General features: G+C 49.9%; 1 protein-coding gene across 1 annotated transcript in view; it reads right to left on the bottom strand.

The window, feature by feature from the left end:
• Window positions 1–10,816: 10,816 nt before the first annotated feature.
• The window catches only part of NUDCD3 (NudC domain containing 3), an 84,697-nt gene continuing 77,511 nt past the window's right edge, over window positions 10,817–18,002 (bottom strand). Inside the window, exons 5-6 of the mRNA XM_004675966.2 lie at window positions 15,989–16,177; window positions 10,817–12,705 (exon numbers count right to left, since the gene is read on the bottom strand). Coding sequence (XP_004676023.1) covers window positions 12,595–12,705; window positions 15,989–16,177 — 300 coding nt within the window. The 3' untranslated portion in view covers window positions 10,817–12,594. The remainder of the gene's footprint in view (window positions 12,706–15,988; window positions 16,178–18,002) is intronic.

Genomic DNA, 18,002 nt, shown 5'->3' with positions numbered 1-18,002 from the left:
GGCATTTTAATTTCAGTCACTAACATGCCTCTGTTCACTGTGGCCACATCAGCTGTTCTTAAGCCTTTCTGCGCAGATCCTACAAGCACCTCCACTTGGGACACTCTACCTGACTCCTCAACCTTTTGTTTCCCCCTCCAAGGACCACATTTCTCTAGGGCTCCCATCCCACCCCCTGAGCTAACAGACTGGGTTCCAGGTATCCCCTGTTCTCCTTAACCCTGACCTCTTCTTTAGGTGCTGCACAGAAGCTTTGGTGACAGACGGAGGAAGAGAGAACTTTCCTCTAGAAAATTCCCTTAAGTATCCAGTCTACTGGTTGGCTTTATCCTACCACCTAGGATGCACAGCCCCCATGGGTGCTCACTGCAGTGCTCCCTGGCCCAAGACCACCCAGTAGATCCCTGAACCCTCCCCACTGGGAATGCCAGACCCTGTGTGTGCTGTCTCTGCAAATTCCCCATGGAGTATGGACTTCCTTCTGCAGGACAACCAGCCTTCCAGAGTTCAGCTGTGATACATGCCCTGTCTGTCCCCTCAAGCAATGAGGAAGCGCCTGTTTCCCCGTGCCTCTGTGAAGGCCTGGGCCTGAGGCTGAGAGTCTGATTCTCAGGAAAAACTGCTTAGCCAACTTAGCACAAAATGGCAATTCTGGGGTTGAACTCCACCTAGCAACAAGGTTTGCAGCTGATTTTGCATATGGGTATTTTTAACCAAGATTGTAACAGCTGAGAAAAGTGGCTGTCTCCTTGTACCACCTGGAGACCATGCCCCCAGACACTCCCCTTGGCCCCATGCCCAGCTCTTCCTTCCCTTGTCATTTGCAGGGGTCCCAACATCCTCAGTGGGGACTGTGTGTCCCTGAGAACCTCCAGAGACAAATGTCAGCCCCCAGGTCCCTGGCTGGGAAAGCCCGGTCAGCCTGTCTTCCACTCCCTCCTCCACTCCTTTCCTCTCGTCCATCTGGCTCCACATCCCAGAGCCTGGGCATTTCCATGAGTCTCGACAGTCCCTGTGCCCCATCATATGGGGCATTTGTGGGGCTGGGGCCCATGTTCCCTGTGGATACACACAGGCTCTTTGTGGCTGAAGGATGCACCACTTGCTCCCATTTCTCCCCAATCGTCTCTGCCTCCTTTCCAGCACCCTCACGGTGACTTGAATGTACTGCAGGCCCAAGAGCCCCTGTGCTTTGTATGTGGGCTGCCACCTGTCCAGCTTTCACGTGGGAGTCACCACGGCCCCTTTTTATAGAGCAGATATTGTGATGGTAATAGCCCCAGAACTGGACTTCCAGTTCCACAGCAATGGCCAGATCCTCTCTCTTGGTAACAACTTAACACTCATCCATAAAAAGACCTTGAAAATGGGAAAGAAGAGGACAGTCAGGTTAGGGATCTGAGGGCTTGAGAACAGAGGAGTTGCCTTTTTATGTCCCACAAACCTCAGCTCGATAGAAGTCTGCAAACTAGCTTTGACAAAACAGACAAACTGCAAGAATGCTATAGGCTAAGGAGGATGGAGAGGGAGGCCCGACAGAGGTAGCCACCAGATGCTAGGTGAGGGGAGCCTCCACCAGTGCCACCCAGAGCACCAGCACAGCGGAAGCACATCTATCCTTGCAGGCAACACCACTCGCTACAGTAAGCAATTGGAAAACTAGACACTGAGACAACTCAGAAAAGTAAGTCAGAGCCAACCTGCAAACCTAAAAAGGGTGACTGCCTGCTAAGACAGAACGTCTAAGTAGGGTTAAGAGTCTCTTAATATAATAATAACACATTCCAGGACACAATAGAAAATCGTTCATCATACCAAGAACCAGGAAAACCATAATCTGAGTGAAAAAAGACAACTCCTGTCAATGCTAAGATAAAAAGATAAGGTGTTGGTATTATCCAACAAGGATTTTACAAGCAGTCATCATAAAAGTATTCAACAAGCAATCACAAATCCTCCTGAAATAAATGAAGTAGAAAACTGTAGCAAAGAAGTTTGATACATTTCTTTTTTAATTAAATAAAGGGAAAAATTATGGAACTGACAATTATACTAATCAAACTCTTATGGAAGGATGCAATAGTATAAATGGAGACGACAGAAGACACACTCAATCAGCAAATTTGCGGAGTAAAACAAAATACATCATTCGTATTCCCAGACTCCCAGAAGGCAGGAGAAAGAATGTGATGGAAAGTAATGAAAGAAACTATATCAGCAAAAGTTTAAATTTTAATAAAAGACTTAAGGAAAACCTAAAGAAACACACAGGAAGAAACATCATGTATCAACTTAAGAAAACTGAAGGCAAAGAAGAAAAAAGAGCTAGAGTGAAATGACACAATGCTGAGAGAAACATCATTTGAAACAGATTTCTCACTTGAAACCATGGCAGGCTGAAATGAGTGGCACATTATTTTTCAAGTACTAAAAGAATTGTCAGTTGCAAACTCCCTGCCCAGTAAAACTATTCTCAGGAATGCAAGCTATATTACAAATTTTTTTTCAGATAAACTAAAGGGATTTGTTAATAGCAATCAACATTTACAGAAGAGCTAAAAGACCTCCAAATTGAAAGATGAGGAGGAGGCTGAGGCCTCCATCAATGAAAGGGTGAAAATAAAAGCAAAGATCACAAACTGTTCTACTTCATGAATTTCTTTAATCACGTTTTATGGCTAGGCAAAAAGCTGAACATTATCTGACTGGTTCCTCAATGTAAAGGAAAAACTAAGATGATCATATTTTAAATTTGAGAGGATGGAGGGATATTAACAGAAGGAAGGTTTCTACTTCACTCAAAGTGATAAAATGGCAACATAAGTAGATTGAAAAAGCTGAAGTAACCACTAAAAACTATACAAGGTACTTTAAAAGGGATCACAAATAAAATTAAACTACAAAAACAGTTTCAAGAAACCCACAGGAAGGCAATGAAAAAGGAACGGAAAAATGAGAAACAAATGGAACAAACAGAAGACGAATAACAAAATGACAGACTAAAATCTAGCACATCAATAATTAAATGGATATTGTCTAAATATAACAATTAAAAAGTAAGAGATTGACAGAAAGGGTTTTAAAAAACTACCCAACTACATTCTACCCACAAGAAACTCACTTCAAAATAGATTGAAGGTTAAAGAATGAGAAAAGAGGGCCCTCCCTGGTGGTGTTAATGGGTTAGGATGCAGCACTGCAAGATGGTCGCAGACGCTTCAGTGCGAGTTCGATCCCCAGCCCCAGAGGTGCTCCACATGGTGCGGAAGACTTCCCTGTCTCGCCTGCCGTTCCCCTCAGCAGTGTACTTCATTGATCTGCCTGTCCTGCTCCCCACTCTGTCTCTGGTGAATCCTCTCACTGCCCCTGCATCTCTGTCCTGTACCCCAGTTCTGTATGCATAAATAAATAAAGCTCTATTTAAAAAAATCAGAAAAGATGTATCATGAAAACATTAATCAGTTATTTTTATTATTTACATGTGGGAGTGCATACATTAAGTAAAAATATACTTCAAAGCAAAGAAAATCACTTAGGGACAAAGGTGGGCATTACATAATGACATAAAAGGTCAGTGTACCAAACAAGTATAGCAATCTTAAATGTGTATGCACCAAACCACAGAACTTCAAAATGCAAAAAGCAAAAATAGTAAAGCTGCAATGAAAAATATACAAATCCATAATTAAAGATGGGGATTCTTAACAATTAACAAAGATACTATATAAAAATAACAGGAAAACTGAACACCATTATAAACCATCAGGATCAAATAATACTTATGGAGCATGCTCTCTACCCAACAGTATCAGAAGGTACATTCAAGAACCATTGACAGTCACCAAGATAGACCATATCCTTGGTCATAAAACAAACTTTAACAAATTTATAAGAATTGAAAACACAGAGTATGTCCTCTAAAAATAATGGAATTAAAGTAGATATCAACAAAAGAAACATCATGGAAAAATATCCAAATATTTGCTTGGAAACAACATATATCCGAACGAGAAAGTTTTCCAGAAAAATATATTTGTGTGTATGTGTGTGTGTGTGTGTGTGTGTATAAAATGACTGAAAAAAATCAGAAGTTGCTAAATGTATCCTAAGCAGAGCTGAGAATGAAATATATAGAGGATGAGAGCCAGGTCTCTTCTATATTGTCAGTGGGAATGTGAAATGTGAATTACTCTAGAAAATAGTTTGATATTTCCTTATGCAGTTACCCATGCACTTAAACATATGATGCAGGGGAGGTCCAGCAAGATGGAAGTGAAGATACCACCTCCAGATACTTACAACTAAACTGCTATAAAACAAAGCCAAAAAACCACTGAGGGTGAAACAGAGGACAGCAAACACTAAGCATCCTCAGGCAGAACGTGGTAGGGAAAACCAAAAGTGGACTTAGAACCTTTAAGTGGTGATGGGGCAGTACACACCCACATAAGAGACGAGCAGCTGCTGTGCAGGGCCCCCTACAGGTATTGACTCAGCTCATGCCAACATATGCCTGAGACCCAGCACTTCACTGAATAAGAGGGTGCAAAAGCAGGCACCCATGACAGAAGGTACACTGTCAGAGAGCTGCAGAGGAGGAGACACAGAACAAGGACTGCTGGCTTGAGCCTGAGCCTCTTAACAGGGAATCGCTGTAGCTCAAATAGGGTCAGAGCTCCTGGGTTTCCTCTCAGATGAGGCTACTACTTGAAGTCCATGCTAAGATATCCAAAACACCTGCCACCACCCACACCGGAGTTAAAGTGAAAGCAAAGCTGGTGGCGCAGCAAGTTGAAGCGCAGCACTGCAGACGAGCTGCAGCCACTTCAGTGCGAGTTCAAACCCCAGCCCCGGAGGTGACTCGCATGGTGTGACAGGCCTCGCCTGTCTTACCCTGCTGCTCCCTTCAGCAGTGTACTTCGTTGATCTGCCTGTCTCTGGTGAATCCTCTCACTGCCTCTGAACCTCTGGCCTGTACCCCAGTTCTGTATAAAAAAAAAAAATGAACAGATAAGACAAAGCATAAATAAGGAAACAATAGCTTCAAATGAGGAGCTGGAGCTAAACAGGTCCAAAAGACAGCTACAGAATATTCCCACCCAAAACCACTCCATATACTTTTTTTTCAAGTGCACATTTTCAGTAATAGACAATATCTTGGGACACAAATGAAGTGTTTTAGTAATAAAGACAGAAATTATACTCAGTACTCTTAGTACTAATAATGCCATAAAATTAGAAAGCAACTATAAGGGGGGGGAAGGAAATTATGAATACAAAAACATTACACAACATGCTGCTTAATGGTAACTGAGTAAGAGTACATCAAAACACAAATTTAAGAAGAGATGAATGAAATGATACAAGCTACCAGAATCTATAGGACAAAGCAAAAGCAGTCTCAAGGAAGAAACAATTTGCAATACAGGTCCACAGTAAGCAAAATCCCAAATAAGCAATCTAATAACATACTCAAAACAACTTGTATAAAAGGAACAAACAAGACTCAAAGTAGAAGGAAGGAAAGAACAAAAATAGAGATCAAAAGAATTGTTCAAAAATAATCAATGAGGCCCTCTCTGGTGGCGCAGCGGGTTAAAGCACAGCACTGAGAATCTAAAACCGCTTCCGCATGAGTTCGATTCCCGCCTGCCCCGGAAGGGACCACATGGCATGGCAGATCTCTCCTGACCCGCCCGCTGCTCCCCTCAGCAGTGTACTTCGTCTATCTGCCTGTTCTGTTCCCCACTCTGTCTCTGGTGAAGCCTCTCGCCGCTCCTGAACCTCTGGCCTATACCCCAGTTCTGTATGCACAAATAAATAAATCTTTAAAAAAAAAATAATAATAATAATCATCATCAATGAAATTAAGAGGAAGTTCTTTGGGAGATAGGCTAACATAATGGAAAGATAAAATATCAATAAACAGAATCACAATGGACAAAAGAGATAGCACAGAAATACAAAAGATTATGAGATTAGCATGAATTATATGCCAACAAATTGGAGAAATTTGGAGAAATGATACATTTTACATCAATATAGTCTACCACAACTAATGCCAAAAGAAACAGATGAAATGAACAAACTGATCACAAGCATAGAAATTGAAACAGTAACAAAAAATCATTTGACAAATGAAAGCCCAAGACCAGATGGCTTTGCAAATGAATTTTACCAATTTTTTAAAGAACTAATGCACACCTTGCTCACATTGTTTTAAAAAGTACAAGGAATGCTACCTAAAACATTTCATGATGTCAACATTACTGTAATACCAAAACCTGAGAAAAACAGCACAAGAAAAATTATAGACCAAAATCCCAGAACAATGATGTAAATTTTTTCAAAAAAAGGCCTCCCTGGTGACACAAGAGGTTAAATCTCAGCACGATGAAGCTATCCACAGCTACTGCAACATGAGTTCTATCCCCGGCCAGGGAGCTGACCCACATGATGCAGCAGACCTCTCCTATCTTGCCCACTGCTCACCTCAGCAGCACACTTTGTTCTATCAGTCTGTTCTGTTCCCCACTCTGTCTCTAGTGAATCTGCTCACCCTGCCTCCTGCACCTCTGGCCTGTACCCCAATTCTTGTGCATGAATAAATCTAATTTTTAATAATAATAATAAAAAACAATAGCAAACCAAATTCAGCTATATACCAGAAGTATCCTACACCATGATCAAGTGGAATTTATCCCAGAGGTGCACAAATGGCTTAACATATGTAAAAACCTCTTGAGTGCCTCCCCCTGCCACTGCTTTGCTGTGTCCTCCAGGTGGGCCCATTTGAGCCACACTGGAGCTCCAAACTTCCTGAGGTGTCAGACCATGCCCTGGGACCCCATGTGCCTGTAGCCTCAGGATAACCCCTCCTGTACAGGCTCACACAATTGCTCAACATCCCTGTGGATTCCCGGACCTAGCACACCTCCAGCAACATTTACTGAAGCTTCCTCGGAATCTTCAGAATGAAAGTGTTAGGGCACATCTTCCTGCCAGGATCCCATGGAACACAGTTCAAATTCTCCAAGTTGAGTGCAAGGCAGGCTGGGACTAGAACAGACTTGGCTAAGGCCTCTCAGTGAGGGAGGGACAGGGTAGGTCGGAGCCTGGAACTCAGGTTCACCAGTCAGATGGTGTCAAGGAAAAGGTTTAGATGACCCCAAGCCTGGGGACTCAAGGGGGAGTTGGGACCAGCACCTGTGGAGAAGACAACTGGGGGCGGGGGCAGGGGTGGGGAAGAGGTGCACAGAGACTGCACCTACAGAGAGACAGAGAGGGCAGTACCATAGAGCCCCTCCTCTACCTCTTGCAATCCTTGCCAAGTCCCCCCTCCCTCCGCTGCCTCACACCCCCCACCCTTCTCAGCTAGTCTCCTCAGCCTGCCACCTTGAGGCCCAAGGTCCCCAGCCACACAAACTGTTCCTCAGGCCTGACCCTAGCCTTCAAGACCTACCCTTAAGGGGCATTTCTAGGTCTTGGAGGTGGGGTGGGGGGCTGTAGACACTACCTGAGCCCGAGTCCATCCTCAAGTCTGTCTACCATCTTAGTGTTCTATTTGGTCACTAGCCCAGTTAATTAAGAGCTTTAGAGGGCCCTCCCTGGTGACACAACAGGTTAGGTGCAGTACTATGAAGCTAGCCACAGCCCCTTCCACGAGTTCGATCCCCGGCCAGGAAGCTGACCCACATGATGCAGCAGACCTCTCCTGACCCTCCCACTGCTCCACTCAGCAGTGTACTTCATCAATCTGCCTGATCTGCTCCCTGCTGTCTCTGGTGAATCCTCTCACCGCCCCTGTACCTCTGGCCTGTACCCCAATTCTGTATGCATAAATAATCTTAAAAAAAAAAAGTGTTGGAAATCCCTGCTTTGTCGGTGGCCACAGAGTGGGTAGTGTCCTGTGACTGGGTCCACATGGAATCTGATAGGGTAGCTGGAGTGATCTTCCTGACCCTTGCCACTCCAAACACTCCCCTAGCCACAGGGGTAAATGAGTGCCCACTGCCACCATGTGCAGACCTCTGCTAGCAGAGGCACATCAGGCCATCAGCAGTGCTGCGTGGCTGCAGTCCAGGCCTGGGGTCTGGTCTCTTGGCCAGAGTCCACTGCCAGGTGAATCCTGTAAAGATGACTTCACAGAAGGTGGCATGAGGCTGGATGGAATGAGCACCTCATGATGGGGAGTGTGGGTCCTGTCTCCTCCCCACACCAGAGGATCTGTGCTAGTACCCCTAAGGACTCCCACAACCAATCCCTCTGGTAAGGTGGGCAAAATCCCCAAATGCCTTATTCTCTTCCCTACCCAACTCTTGAGCCCATCTTCGTGTTTAAAAGCACAAGACAGCATCCTCTCTTTCTGAGTAGCAAGAGGCTATATCGGGGGCACCACGCAGGCCCCTTTCTGGGCAGGTGGTGGGACTCGGGGGCCTCCAACACAGCTCTGTGGCTGCTTGTTCACATGAGAGGCCAATGACTGGCCTCCTGACCCCCAAACTCATTGCTAGATGACCCCAGGGCAGACAGCGCCATGGAGCACTGCTACCCTTGCCTCCCAGCCGCCATGGGGAGCGCCGCCCTGAGCATCAGGCCCTGTAGGCAGCATTCTCGCAGTGCAGATGCTGCCTGAGAACCACCAACATCTGCGCTCCGTAAACATCAGCCACTGGCATCACCGTGGGCGTCCTCACGAAGTCCACACCAGACACTCAGGGTGTCCCTAGTTAATGCTCTTTCTGCTCCCAAGACACAGAAATGGGAACATTTATCTTGAGAACAGAGAGAACATATGGGACCCCCAGCGGGACTGCAAGAGCACAGTGTTCTAGTTCCTTCTTCCCATTTTGCCTCTGCCTCCCTCTGCAGCTCTCTGCTGCATCCTGGCTGTGACCTCCTGTCTCTGCAGCCCTCCTGGCCCTGAGGGTGCTGCTGTCAGTCTTCCGCAAAGAAGGTCCCAGCTTGTCACAGCACCCCCCCTCCACCCCCAGCAGGTAGCCAGGGTTTTCCAGGTTGTAAGTTCACCAAACTTTTCTTTGTTCACAACTGTGGGGCGTGCACTGTGGGTCAAACACACCATCCCTGGGGCCCCCGACTTTACACACAGCAGCTCCTTCATTTCTGGCGATCTCGTCACTGGGACTCGGAGGCGTGCTCGGCAGACCGGCAGCCCACACCCATTAGGAAATGGCCAAATGCCCTTCAGGATCCTTCTCTTGGAATTTCTGGGCCACCAGGGTTACAGAGGGTGAGTAACATGTGGGGGCCTCTCTATCCCATTACTTAGCCAGGGAGGGCCCTTAGTGCCTGTTCTGCAGAGATGGAGACAGCAGGTGAGGAAAACCCTGCAAGACTGAGGGCACAAGGAACCCCTTGGGCCTACCCCCACACCCTGCCCTGCTCTCCTGGAGACAAGCCAGGTTATGGGCCTAGCTGGAGTCTTGGGGGTACCACATGCCCTCCACCAATGGATTGGACCAAATAGTTGCTGAGGTCCCATCCGGCTCTACTTAAGAGACTTCCTGCGAGCCAGGACTAAGGCAAAAAGAGCCCCAGATGAATTCCCTAGAGAACCTGTGACTGACTCAGGGTGGAGTTGTGTCTTTCAACAGCCTCCTAATCCTTCTCCAGGGAAAATGGAGGTATTCTCGGCAGGAGACTACCACCGTGTTAAGACCCTCTCAGGCCCACTGGGGCCGCTGTGTATAGGTGGGGTGTAAAAATGTCCCAACACACAGACCCCCTCGGCCTCAGCAAGACCAAGTCATAGGGAGCCAGCTTCTTCCAGGGCAGGCCCCTGCCCCTCCAGACACCCTGCAAATAGGCAGCAGCCCACTGGATCCCCAGGGCAGCAGGCAGGAAGGCATCTGACAGGCTTAGCACTTTTTTCCTCGCCCCTGAAACTGCAACAGGGTTTAGCAGGTGAGGCCCCAGGCTCCTGCTAGCCATGTTCACGGCGTCAGTAACAGAACAGGAACACTGTGCCTGGTACCCAAGGAACACATGCCCAGCAGACCCACCTGGCAGGGGCTTCACGTCCAAGCTGCCAGGTGAGCGACTGCTTTGGTGGCCGCCCTCAGACCAAGGGAGGGCGTGTTTATCCAAGGCTGGTCAGTTTCTGCTCAGACAGCCCCAAACACACGAAGGAGCGGGCCCACCCTGTGCTGAACGCAGAGCCAGCTGGCCCCTACAGGAGCAGACTGGAAGCGGGTGAGGGTCTGTTTCGCAGCTGCTACCTCCCAAATACTTTTCCACACAGAACAGTCCTATCTGTTCTCCCTCCCCCATGATTTAGGGGACAGGTTATTTTTGGCCCTGGGGGTTTGTTCATAAAGCCACTGTTGAGTCACCGAAGCATTCTTCATTCGTGAACTATTCCTAAGAAATACCCACTGGGCATTAGCAGGGCTAGAGGTGCCTTCGTGAAGGGGAGGGGGGAGAGCTTGAGGCGAGGGAGGAAGGGGTGCCTTTGTTATGACGCTGGGAGGAGCAGGACACCTGGCCTGGCATTTTGGGATGAGGTAGTGAGGCACCCGAGGGCTCCTGTGTCTGAAGCCCCTGAATCCTGTGTCCACTCTGGGTTTTTAGAACCTTTTGGCACTACAGCTACCATTCTTTTTTCCTGATTTAAAGCTTACTAGGGTTCTGGGCTGTGTGAACCTGACCAGTGTGCAGGCTGGTGAGAAACATTTTTAGGAGACATTTAGGAATTCCCCTTTTGGCATGTTCTGCAATGCAGACCTCACGCTAGAGGTCACAGAAATGACCCCAGCAGCAAATTCTCTCAGTAGCAAACATCACACAGAGATCCCAGAAGTGCTTAAATACAGATTTATTGCAAACCAACACCGGAGACGAAGATGACGTCACAGGCTGGTACCCCACTTTTCCTCGAGCCTCAGCTGATGGAGTTCAGTGGTCAGTCCGCTGCTGTCGTGTCTAGAGAGAGAAAACAGGCAGAGGGCACCTACTCCAGGGTGCTGGGCTGGTCATGGATGGCAGCAAGAAGCAGAAGGCAACCAGTGGATGGTGAGGGCGGCACCACTCAGTCACGTGTACGTGCCAGCACCTCTGCCGCCCCGAGTCTGCTACTCCCAACACCTGGGTGCCGCTGTTACAGCAGATGAGGGTGAGGGAAATGCAACACTGAAAATAAAATCAGGCAAAAGGAAGACAAATGACACAGCGACCACAGCTCCAAAGTCTCCCCAGTAACTGAGATGCAGGGCGCACATTCTAACCCATCGCTTGGGGAACCCCAGAGGCATGGCCAAGGGCAGCAAGACAGAGGCACAATGAGAGCAGTCCTCACAGATGCAGGCCACGAGAACTTGTGTTGGATGGGATGACAGACCTGCAATCTCAGGGCTCTGGAAAGGGGCGCTGCAGTCCCACAACCGGTCTAGGAGACACATGCAAACAACAGGCTTCCATACTCCCAACAGTGCTCCCACCAGCCACCTGCAGTCTGCGCCTCCCTTGATGGCATCAGAGTGACATACGCTCCTCAGAGGACCAGGGGATGCTTCTTATAGGACTGTCACTTACTGACTGAGAGTCAGAAACCTGCCCCCAAATGATTTCAATAAACCAGCTCCCATCCATTGGGGTGAAGATGACAGTTTCCAGAAGGTCCACTACCCAGAGAGGTGTCCTCCTCCCCCAATGCAGTGGACAAAATGCACAAGGGCAGGCTGTGGAGATCTGCAAGGCGACCACCCAACAGAGCAGCCCACGGTCCTGTGCCAGGCACAAAGGGCACTGACCGGGGCACAGTCTCCAGGTTCTTAGAGTGCTGGGGAGGAGTTGGGAGTCCTGCAGTGATTGTGGTCAGCACAATGGGACACTGAACATCATGGCTGGGAGAAGGGACCAAGGCTGCGCACACTGCCAAGAGGCTGCTGATAGGCCTGGTTTCCTGAGGGCCCAGCCATCAGTGCACCCAGAACCAGCCTGAGGGCACCCAAGCAGAGCAGTGGGCTCACTGATAAGACTGGGCTCACAAGAGGAAAGCACTATCAACAGAGAACAGATGTCCTCCCACAAGCACTGAGGCCACAGAATTTTCTCCCAGCATCCAGAACCAGCAAGCAGGACCTCAGTGTTCTCCGCTCTGGGACCAGGCCAGGGAGATGGCACACACTCACATGGAAAAACACAACTGCATGTGAGCCATGGGGGGGAGGGGAGAGGGGGGTAGTTTCCCCAAACTGCCCAGGCGCGTGGCCCACCATTGCACACCTGCCCATGCTTCGACAACTGAACCCGGCACCACTCCCTGCCCTCAAGCACGAGAAAAGCAAGCAGAGGTCAAACAGCAGCGAGCAGAGAGCAGGGCAACGAAGCGCTGCCAGGCCCGGCCCTGCGGTCTGCTGGAACACCCTCCTGTTCTCCAACACCCTTGCTCAGTATTGCCGCCCAGCCCCTTTCTCCGGAGCAGTCTGGAGGTACAAGGCCAGGGGAGAGGCCTGATTCTCCCCTGAAAGAAAGGACGGCGCAGTGAGCCAGACAGAGTCCCTGGCAGGCAGGGAGCCAAGGGGCATGGCCGAGGCCCTGGCTCCCCACTGGCGAGGGTTTCGTTTCCTTCGGTCATTAAAACTGCACAGCCCCTGGGGAGATGTTGAACATGGCCGGGTCGAATCGCTGGCCTCGGAAGGGAGAGCCTTCAGCATCCCACCCCTTCTTCAGCATCTCATGGACTTTCTACAAACAGAAAATAGACAGAGAGGTTAACCATGGTCACCAAGCCTCGTGTCCTCAAGCAGGATACGCTCTGCTTCCTCAGGAGGATCCCATCCAGGGTGGCTACAGACCCTCCAAAAGTTATGCTCCCGCGTGCTAACTCTACCCCACCCCCATCTTGCCACTTGCAATACCCATCTTCCTTTCAGCTGCTGTCCCTTCTCAACAGGAATCCCAAATGCCTGACGGGCTAGAGACCATGGGACTGAGGTGTAAGGGGCAGGGTCATCTCCACCTCTGGGGCTGACTGAAGTACAGAGAGGGTACACTGGTCCCCTTCACCAAGGAGCGTTGAGGCCTGCACCCTCAGCAGGTGACTGACTGAGAGGGAGAGACGGACCCCAGATCGGCTGCTCCTGAAGGCAGGATCGTTGCGGGGCTAGCAGTACTATCATGTGACCAGCCCAAACCATGTGCCGCCCGGGGCAGCAGCAGGCCAAGATATGTGGCCTAGGTTAGGGGGCTGCAGGTGCCAATGAGGAAGTCTCTGTGCCACAGGCCGCGCCTTCCTGCCAGTGTCCCCGTGTCTGCCCTCATCACCTGGCTATGCTTTGACAAAAGTTCTGCTGACCTCTCATGTCAGGCAAGCAGACTGAGAGGTGGGGAAAATTCCAGGTATCCGACAAGGCTGTGGGGCTCTCCCTTCTGTCACTGGCCTTCTTTCCCTGTTATAAAACCTAAGTGTACAGCAGCAAGCATGTTGTAGCACATGCTAGGGACTAATCATACTACTTCCACTTTGGAACAGAGCATACCCCGAAGACCTTGGGCAGAACACCTGCATGGGGCACTACCACCCTGCAGGTCAGCTCATGCCATGGGAGAAGACACCAACCCAGCCTCTCTGGAAAGGACCAGAGAGGGGAGGCCCCCTGCTCATGCCTGGCACCACTTTGAGGCCCCACACCTTCCCACTCCCTTTGGTCTCCGCAGCCCCCCAGTGGAGCATCCTCATCTTTTGGGTGAGTACTGCACAGCACTCCCACTCTCAGTCCCATCATGTATCCAACCTCCTCATGGGTGGTCTAACAGGCTCTCCAGTGGCAACTCTAAAACAGAACCCTCAGCCTGATTCCCCTACAGACCCTACCCCAGAGACCCTACCCCAGAGACCCTGAGCAGTGTAACCCACCACCACTTTCTTAAATTGCCCCTTCCCTCCATAGCCCTCATCTGGGGCCACCAGCAGGTTCTGTTGACCTCTGATTCCAATGTCCTCATTCTCCTAGGAACCTACTTCTCCTGGTTAAACCATCGATGTTGTGAAAACCCACCAAGTTCCATACCATCAGCTCCCTCGCCACCAGGACCAAGTCCTCATGTGGCTCCTCATGCCTCTACACTCTTCTCTTGGTCCCAAACCTGAGTGTCATAATGCGCTTCCTCAAGGTCTGTGTGCTGTAGATGTCCCATGTAGAACATTCCTAGGTAATCAGACCTCATTCACAAGTGCTCCTCCTTGAATCCTATAAGCCCACATGAGTGCCAGACAGCAATGCTGGCTCCAGACTAGACCACTGGACATACTTTCGTCTCCAAATCACCAGCTCCCTGAGACATTGTTCTTCACTATCTCCAGCAAGGGTCACCCAGGAGCGGGTCCCCTGTGGTTTGGCCATATGCACTGCCAACCCCTGGTTCCTGTGTGTGCACTGAAGGACTCACAGGGTGTGGCACTCAGTCAAGCACTAAAGTCCCCTTTCCGTCAGGCCAGTATACTGCCCAGCACAGGGTCAGTCCTTCCATAATTCTTCTGACTCAAAAACTTTCCATCAGGCCACAGTCTTCAAAGCTGTTCTTTAGATCCTTCCAGATCACCCAACCCCATGAGCAGGGACTCTCCTGAGGAAGCCCTTTGGGACCTCCTAAGGAAGCACGGCCTCCCCACTCCAAGCCCCCCACCTCCCACTCCCAGGTCACTGATCAAAGTGCTCGTTCATACTGGGGCCATAGGCACATGCAGTGTGACTCATGTGCCTAAACGCTCTCCACGTCCCACACCCTGTAAGCTCAGAGATTAGAAGCAGAAACAATCAGCAAGAAGGCCAAGATCTTCCCTGATGGCTGGTGAGGCCTGGCCTCTAGTCCTGTGGACCAGGGAACCACATCAGAAGATTCAGGACTTGAGGGAGGCATAAGAGAGACTCCTTGAACCAGCTCAGGTTCAAACCCCAGCCCTGCTGCTTGAGCAGCTGTGGGATCATGAACATCCGTAACATCCAAAATGAAATAAACCCTCTTCTCAGGGGAGCTGTGGAGTCCACGACCTTGTCAGTCCAAACTGGGCTGAGTGCAGTTAAGTACTCACTAAGGTAAGTGCTCCCCTCCACATCTCCTTAAGCCTTGCAGGGGCAAGTGAGGTCTGAATAGTGAGGAAGGAAAGGACAGACAAACAGGCACACCAGCAATGCTCGGGGGAGGGGAGAGGTTGGAGCAGAGGGGGCAGCCATACTCAGCAGTCGTGGGAATGAACACTCACAGGAAATGCGAAGTATGCTCCCACCCCGTAGGAGAGAACTGTGAGAACATGAGTGGGGATGGAGGTGGTGGTACTGTGTTTTAACAGTTTACATGAAACCCGCATGTCCAGCAGTCCACTCTCCCCCAGACTAGGGCTTACAAGGCCTTACCTGCACACTACAGTGTGGAGCACAGGAAGTTAAAAATAACCTGGAGAGAGCAACCCTTTCTTCCCTAAATAGCCACTCCTGGGATTACAACAGAAAGAGAAAGTGCACATCTAAATACTCTAAATAAGCCAGGCAAGTTGTGGCTGCTGAGGGCTAAGCCTCCTCCCGAGTCCAGCTTCCTCCTATCTGTTCACAGCCACTGGACATGCTGACTCTTTTGGGCTCTGCTCTTAGAAGTAAGTTGGAAGTGAATTCTTCCCATGTGTCCTCAGTGGTCAAACCTGCCAGGTCCTGCAACAGGAGTGGGCCTGGGGGGCCTGGGCCTCCCTTCTCTGATAAAGGCCCTGAAAGGTGTCAAAGGAGGGGTTTATCTGGGCAGTTCCAACATGAGGCAGGAACACACAGTATTATGGAGCCACCTGCGCTCTCAGTCTAGGTAGGTGTGGGAGCAGAGTCCTGTCCCGAGCAATGACAGACTGGCGCTTCCCACATCACAACCCAGCAAGCAACTGCACCTTGCAGTGAGGCGCTCTGACTACACCTCACACAGCAGGTCTTGCAGTGAGGCTCTCTGACTACATCCTCACACAGCAGGATGGACAGGGTGCTCGTACCAGCTCGTGGCTCTGTGGCTTGCCCTGCAGCTTCTGGTGATAGTCGAAGGTGAGCCTGTCCAGGACAGCATGCTCCTCCTCATCCACCGTGGCCATGGAGCGCTCCTTGTTGATCTTGTCAATGTCGATGTGTTCTTCGCCCTCCAGGATGGCACTCCACCAATATTCGCCCACCTTGTTCAGGCTTACCTGGGACAGAGGGCAGGGATGGGCAAATGAGGAAGAGGCAGTGCTATTCAGTGGGCCTGGAGGGAAGAGGGTCCCAAAAGGGGTGTGAAGACATCGGAAATGGGTTCCCAGAGAGGAACAGTGGAACTCAGGGGATGGGATATAGGATGACACTGCATCAAGGACCTGCTGCCCCAGGAATGACGCAATGGTGTCTGGGTCCTTCTCTCCCAGATGCTCTCAGAGGACAGTGCTTAATGAGCATCACCACTCCATCTCCTGAGCCACCAGCTTCCCAGCCCACTCTGAGCAAGGAGCGCCATTCCCAAGAGCTCAAAGATGTCACCCAACACTGGCCTCAAGAGCACCCATGCAGCCAAGAGAGGCACAACTCCAAATGTGAACACATGTAAACATCCCGCCTCCCTCCTGCATACTAGCTCAGCTGTCATTCTGCCTCCCAGGGCCTGAGGAACAGAGGGTCCAGCCCCATGATGAGCACTGCCCACCCAGATACCTAGGTACCCTGTCTGGCTACCTGTCCCGGTCAGGCTAGCTCTGAGCTCTGATAACTCGCACTTGCCCATCCTTGCTGGCAGTGTCTGCTTTCTGATGGAATGAGGCTCTCAATCATGCCCACAGGGCAGGGAGCTAAAATGAAGGGGAAGAGCCAGCCACGGAAAGCAGTGCTGACTCGCATGTATGCCATGAGGAGGGGGTTATGGCCTGGTGGCAAATTGAAAAAGTAGGCTTGGACTTGGCCCCTTGGGGGCCCCTTTTGTTACCTTGGTTGTTCTTGGCAGGTATCACTTGCAGGTCAGAAGCAAGCAGGCCCCGTGCTCACTAGCTGTGGCACACAGCGTCAAGCTCCAGCTCTGCTACCAGAGCACCCTGGCCAGAAGAGCCCAGGTTGCAGCAGGGCTCAACCCAGGCGCAACCTCAAGGGCCTAGGCACACAGGAAGGCTGGGTGATAGAATCTCTGGAAAACTGCAAGCATGGCATTAACATCAGCATCTCAGCTTCTGACAAAAGCAACCGTCCCACTATGAATTCACCCAGGTGGATGTAGTATGAATACCCCGGGGTCAGGTGGCAGCTTCTGAGAACCCCTACTGCTCACCCCATCAGATGAATGGTTTCTACCCTGCCAATGAACAGTCTGGTTAAGATGTCATTCAGACATCTTCTGGCTGACTCTGCTCTAAAGTTCATGTGTGGGGTCTGACATGGCCCTCAGAGACTCCCACACCAAGAATCCGGCCCGTCCTTACTGAACTACAGAAACCTTCCCAGTGGGAACTATATTCTGGTTTTGCTATTCCAGGAGAAGTTAGAGAACTATAAATCTCTGGAAAGAGAGACCCTCAGAGTTTATTTTACTTGGGTCTTGGTTAATCAGTCTGATGGCTCAGATCTCTATCATCACATTTAGAGGCTTGTATTTTACAACTGCCTCTACCTCAGAAACTAGCAAGTCTTACATAGATCATCCAGTGCTTCAGACAGCACCACAATCAGGCCAATGGCCCACTGAACAATGCCCACTAAGGTCAACCCAAATGCAGCCCAGGGGCTCCATCATAGGTTTTTTTCACACACACACACAACCCAGCTCTTGCTGCCAAGATACTGTGCCCTGGGAGCAAACCATATAGGTACTCTGCAGGCCCTGGCAGTCAACATTTCTTTTTGTAATGCAAGTGCCTGGCTTAAGGTTTTTGATACCAAGGCATCCACTTTAAAAAGGGCTAACTCAAATAAACACAATCACAGGATTTGATGAAGGGCCGAGACACTTCACACTACTGAGATGCCTGTTTCAGATCCCTGATTTAGATAACTGAC

Source organism: Condylura cristata, unplaced genomic scaffold, assembly GCF_000260355.1.
Source record: "Condylura cristata isolate star-nosed mole 26May11 unplaced genomic scaffold, ConCri1.0 scaffold00004, whole genome shotgun sequence".
Classification (NCBI taxonomy): Eukaryota; Metazoa; Chordata; class Mammalia; order Eulipotyphla; family Talpidae; genus Condylura; species Condylura cristata.
This window is presented reverse-complemented; position numbering and strand designations above follow the sequence as displayed.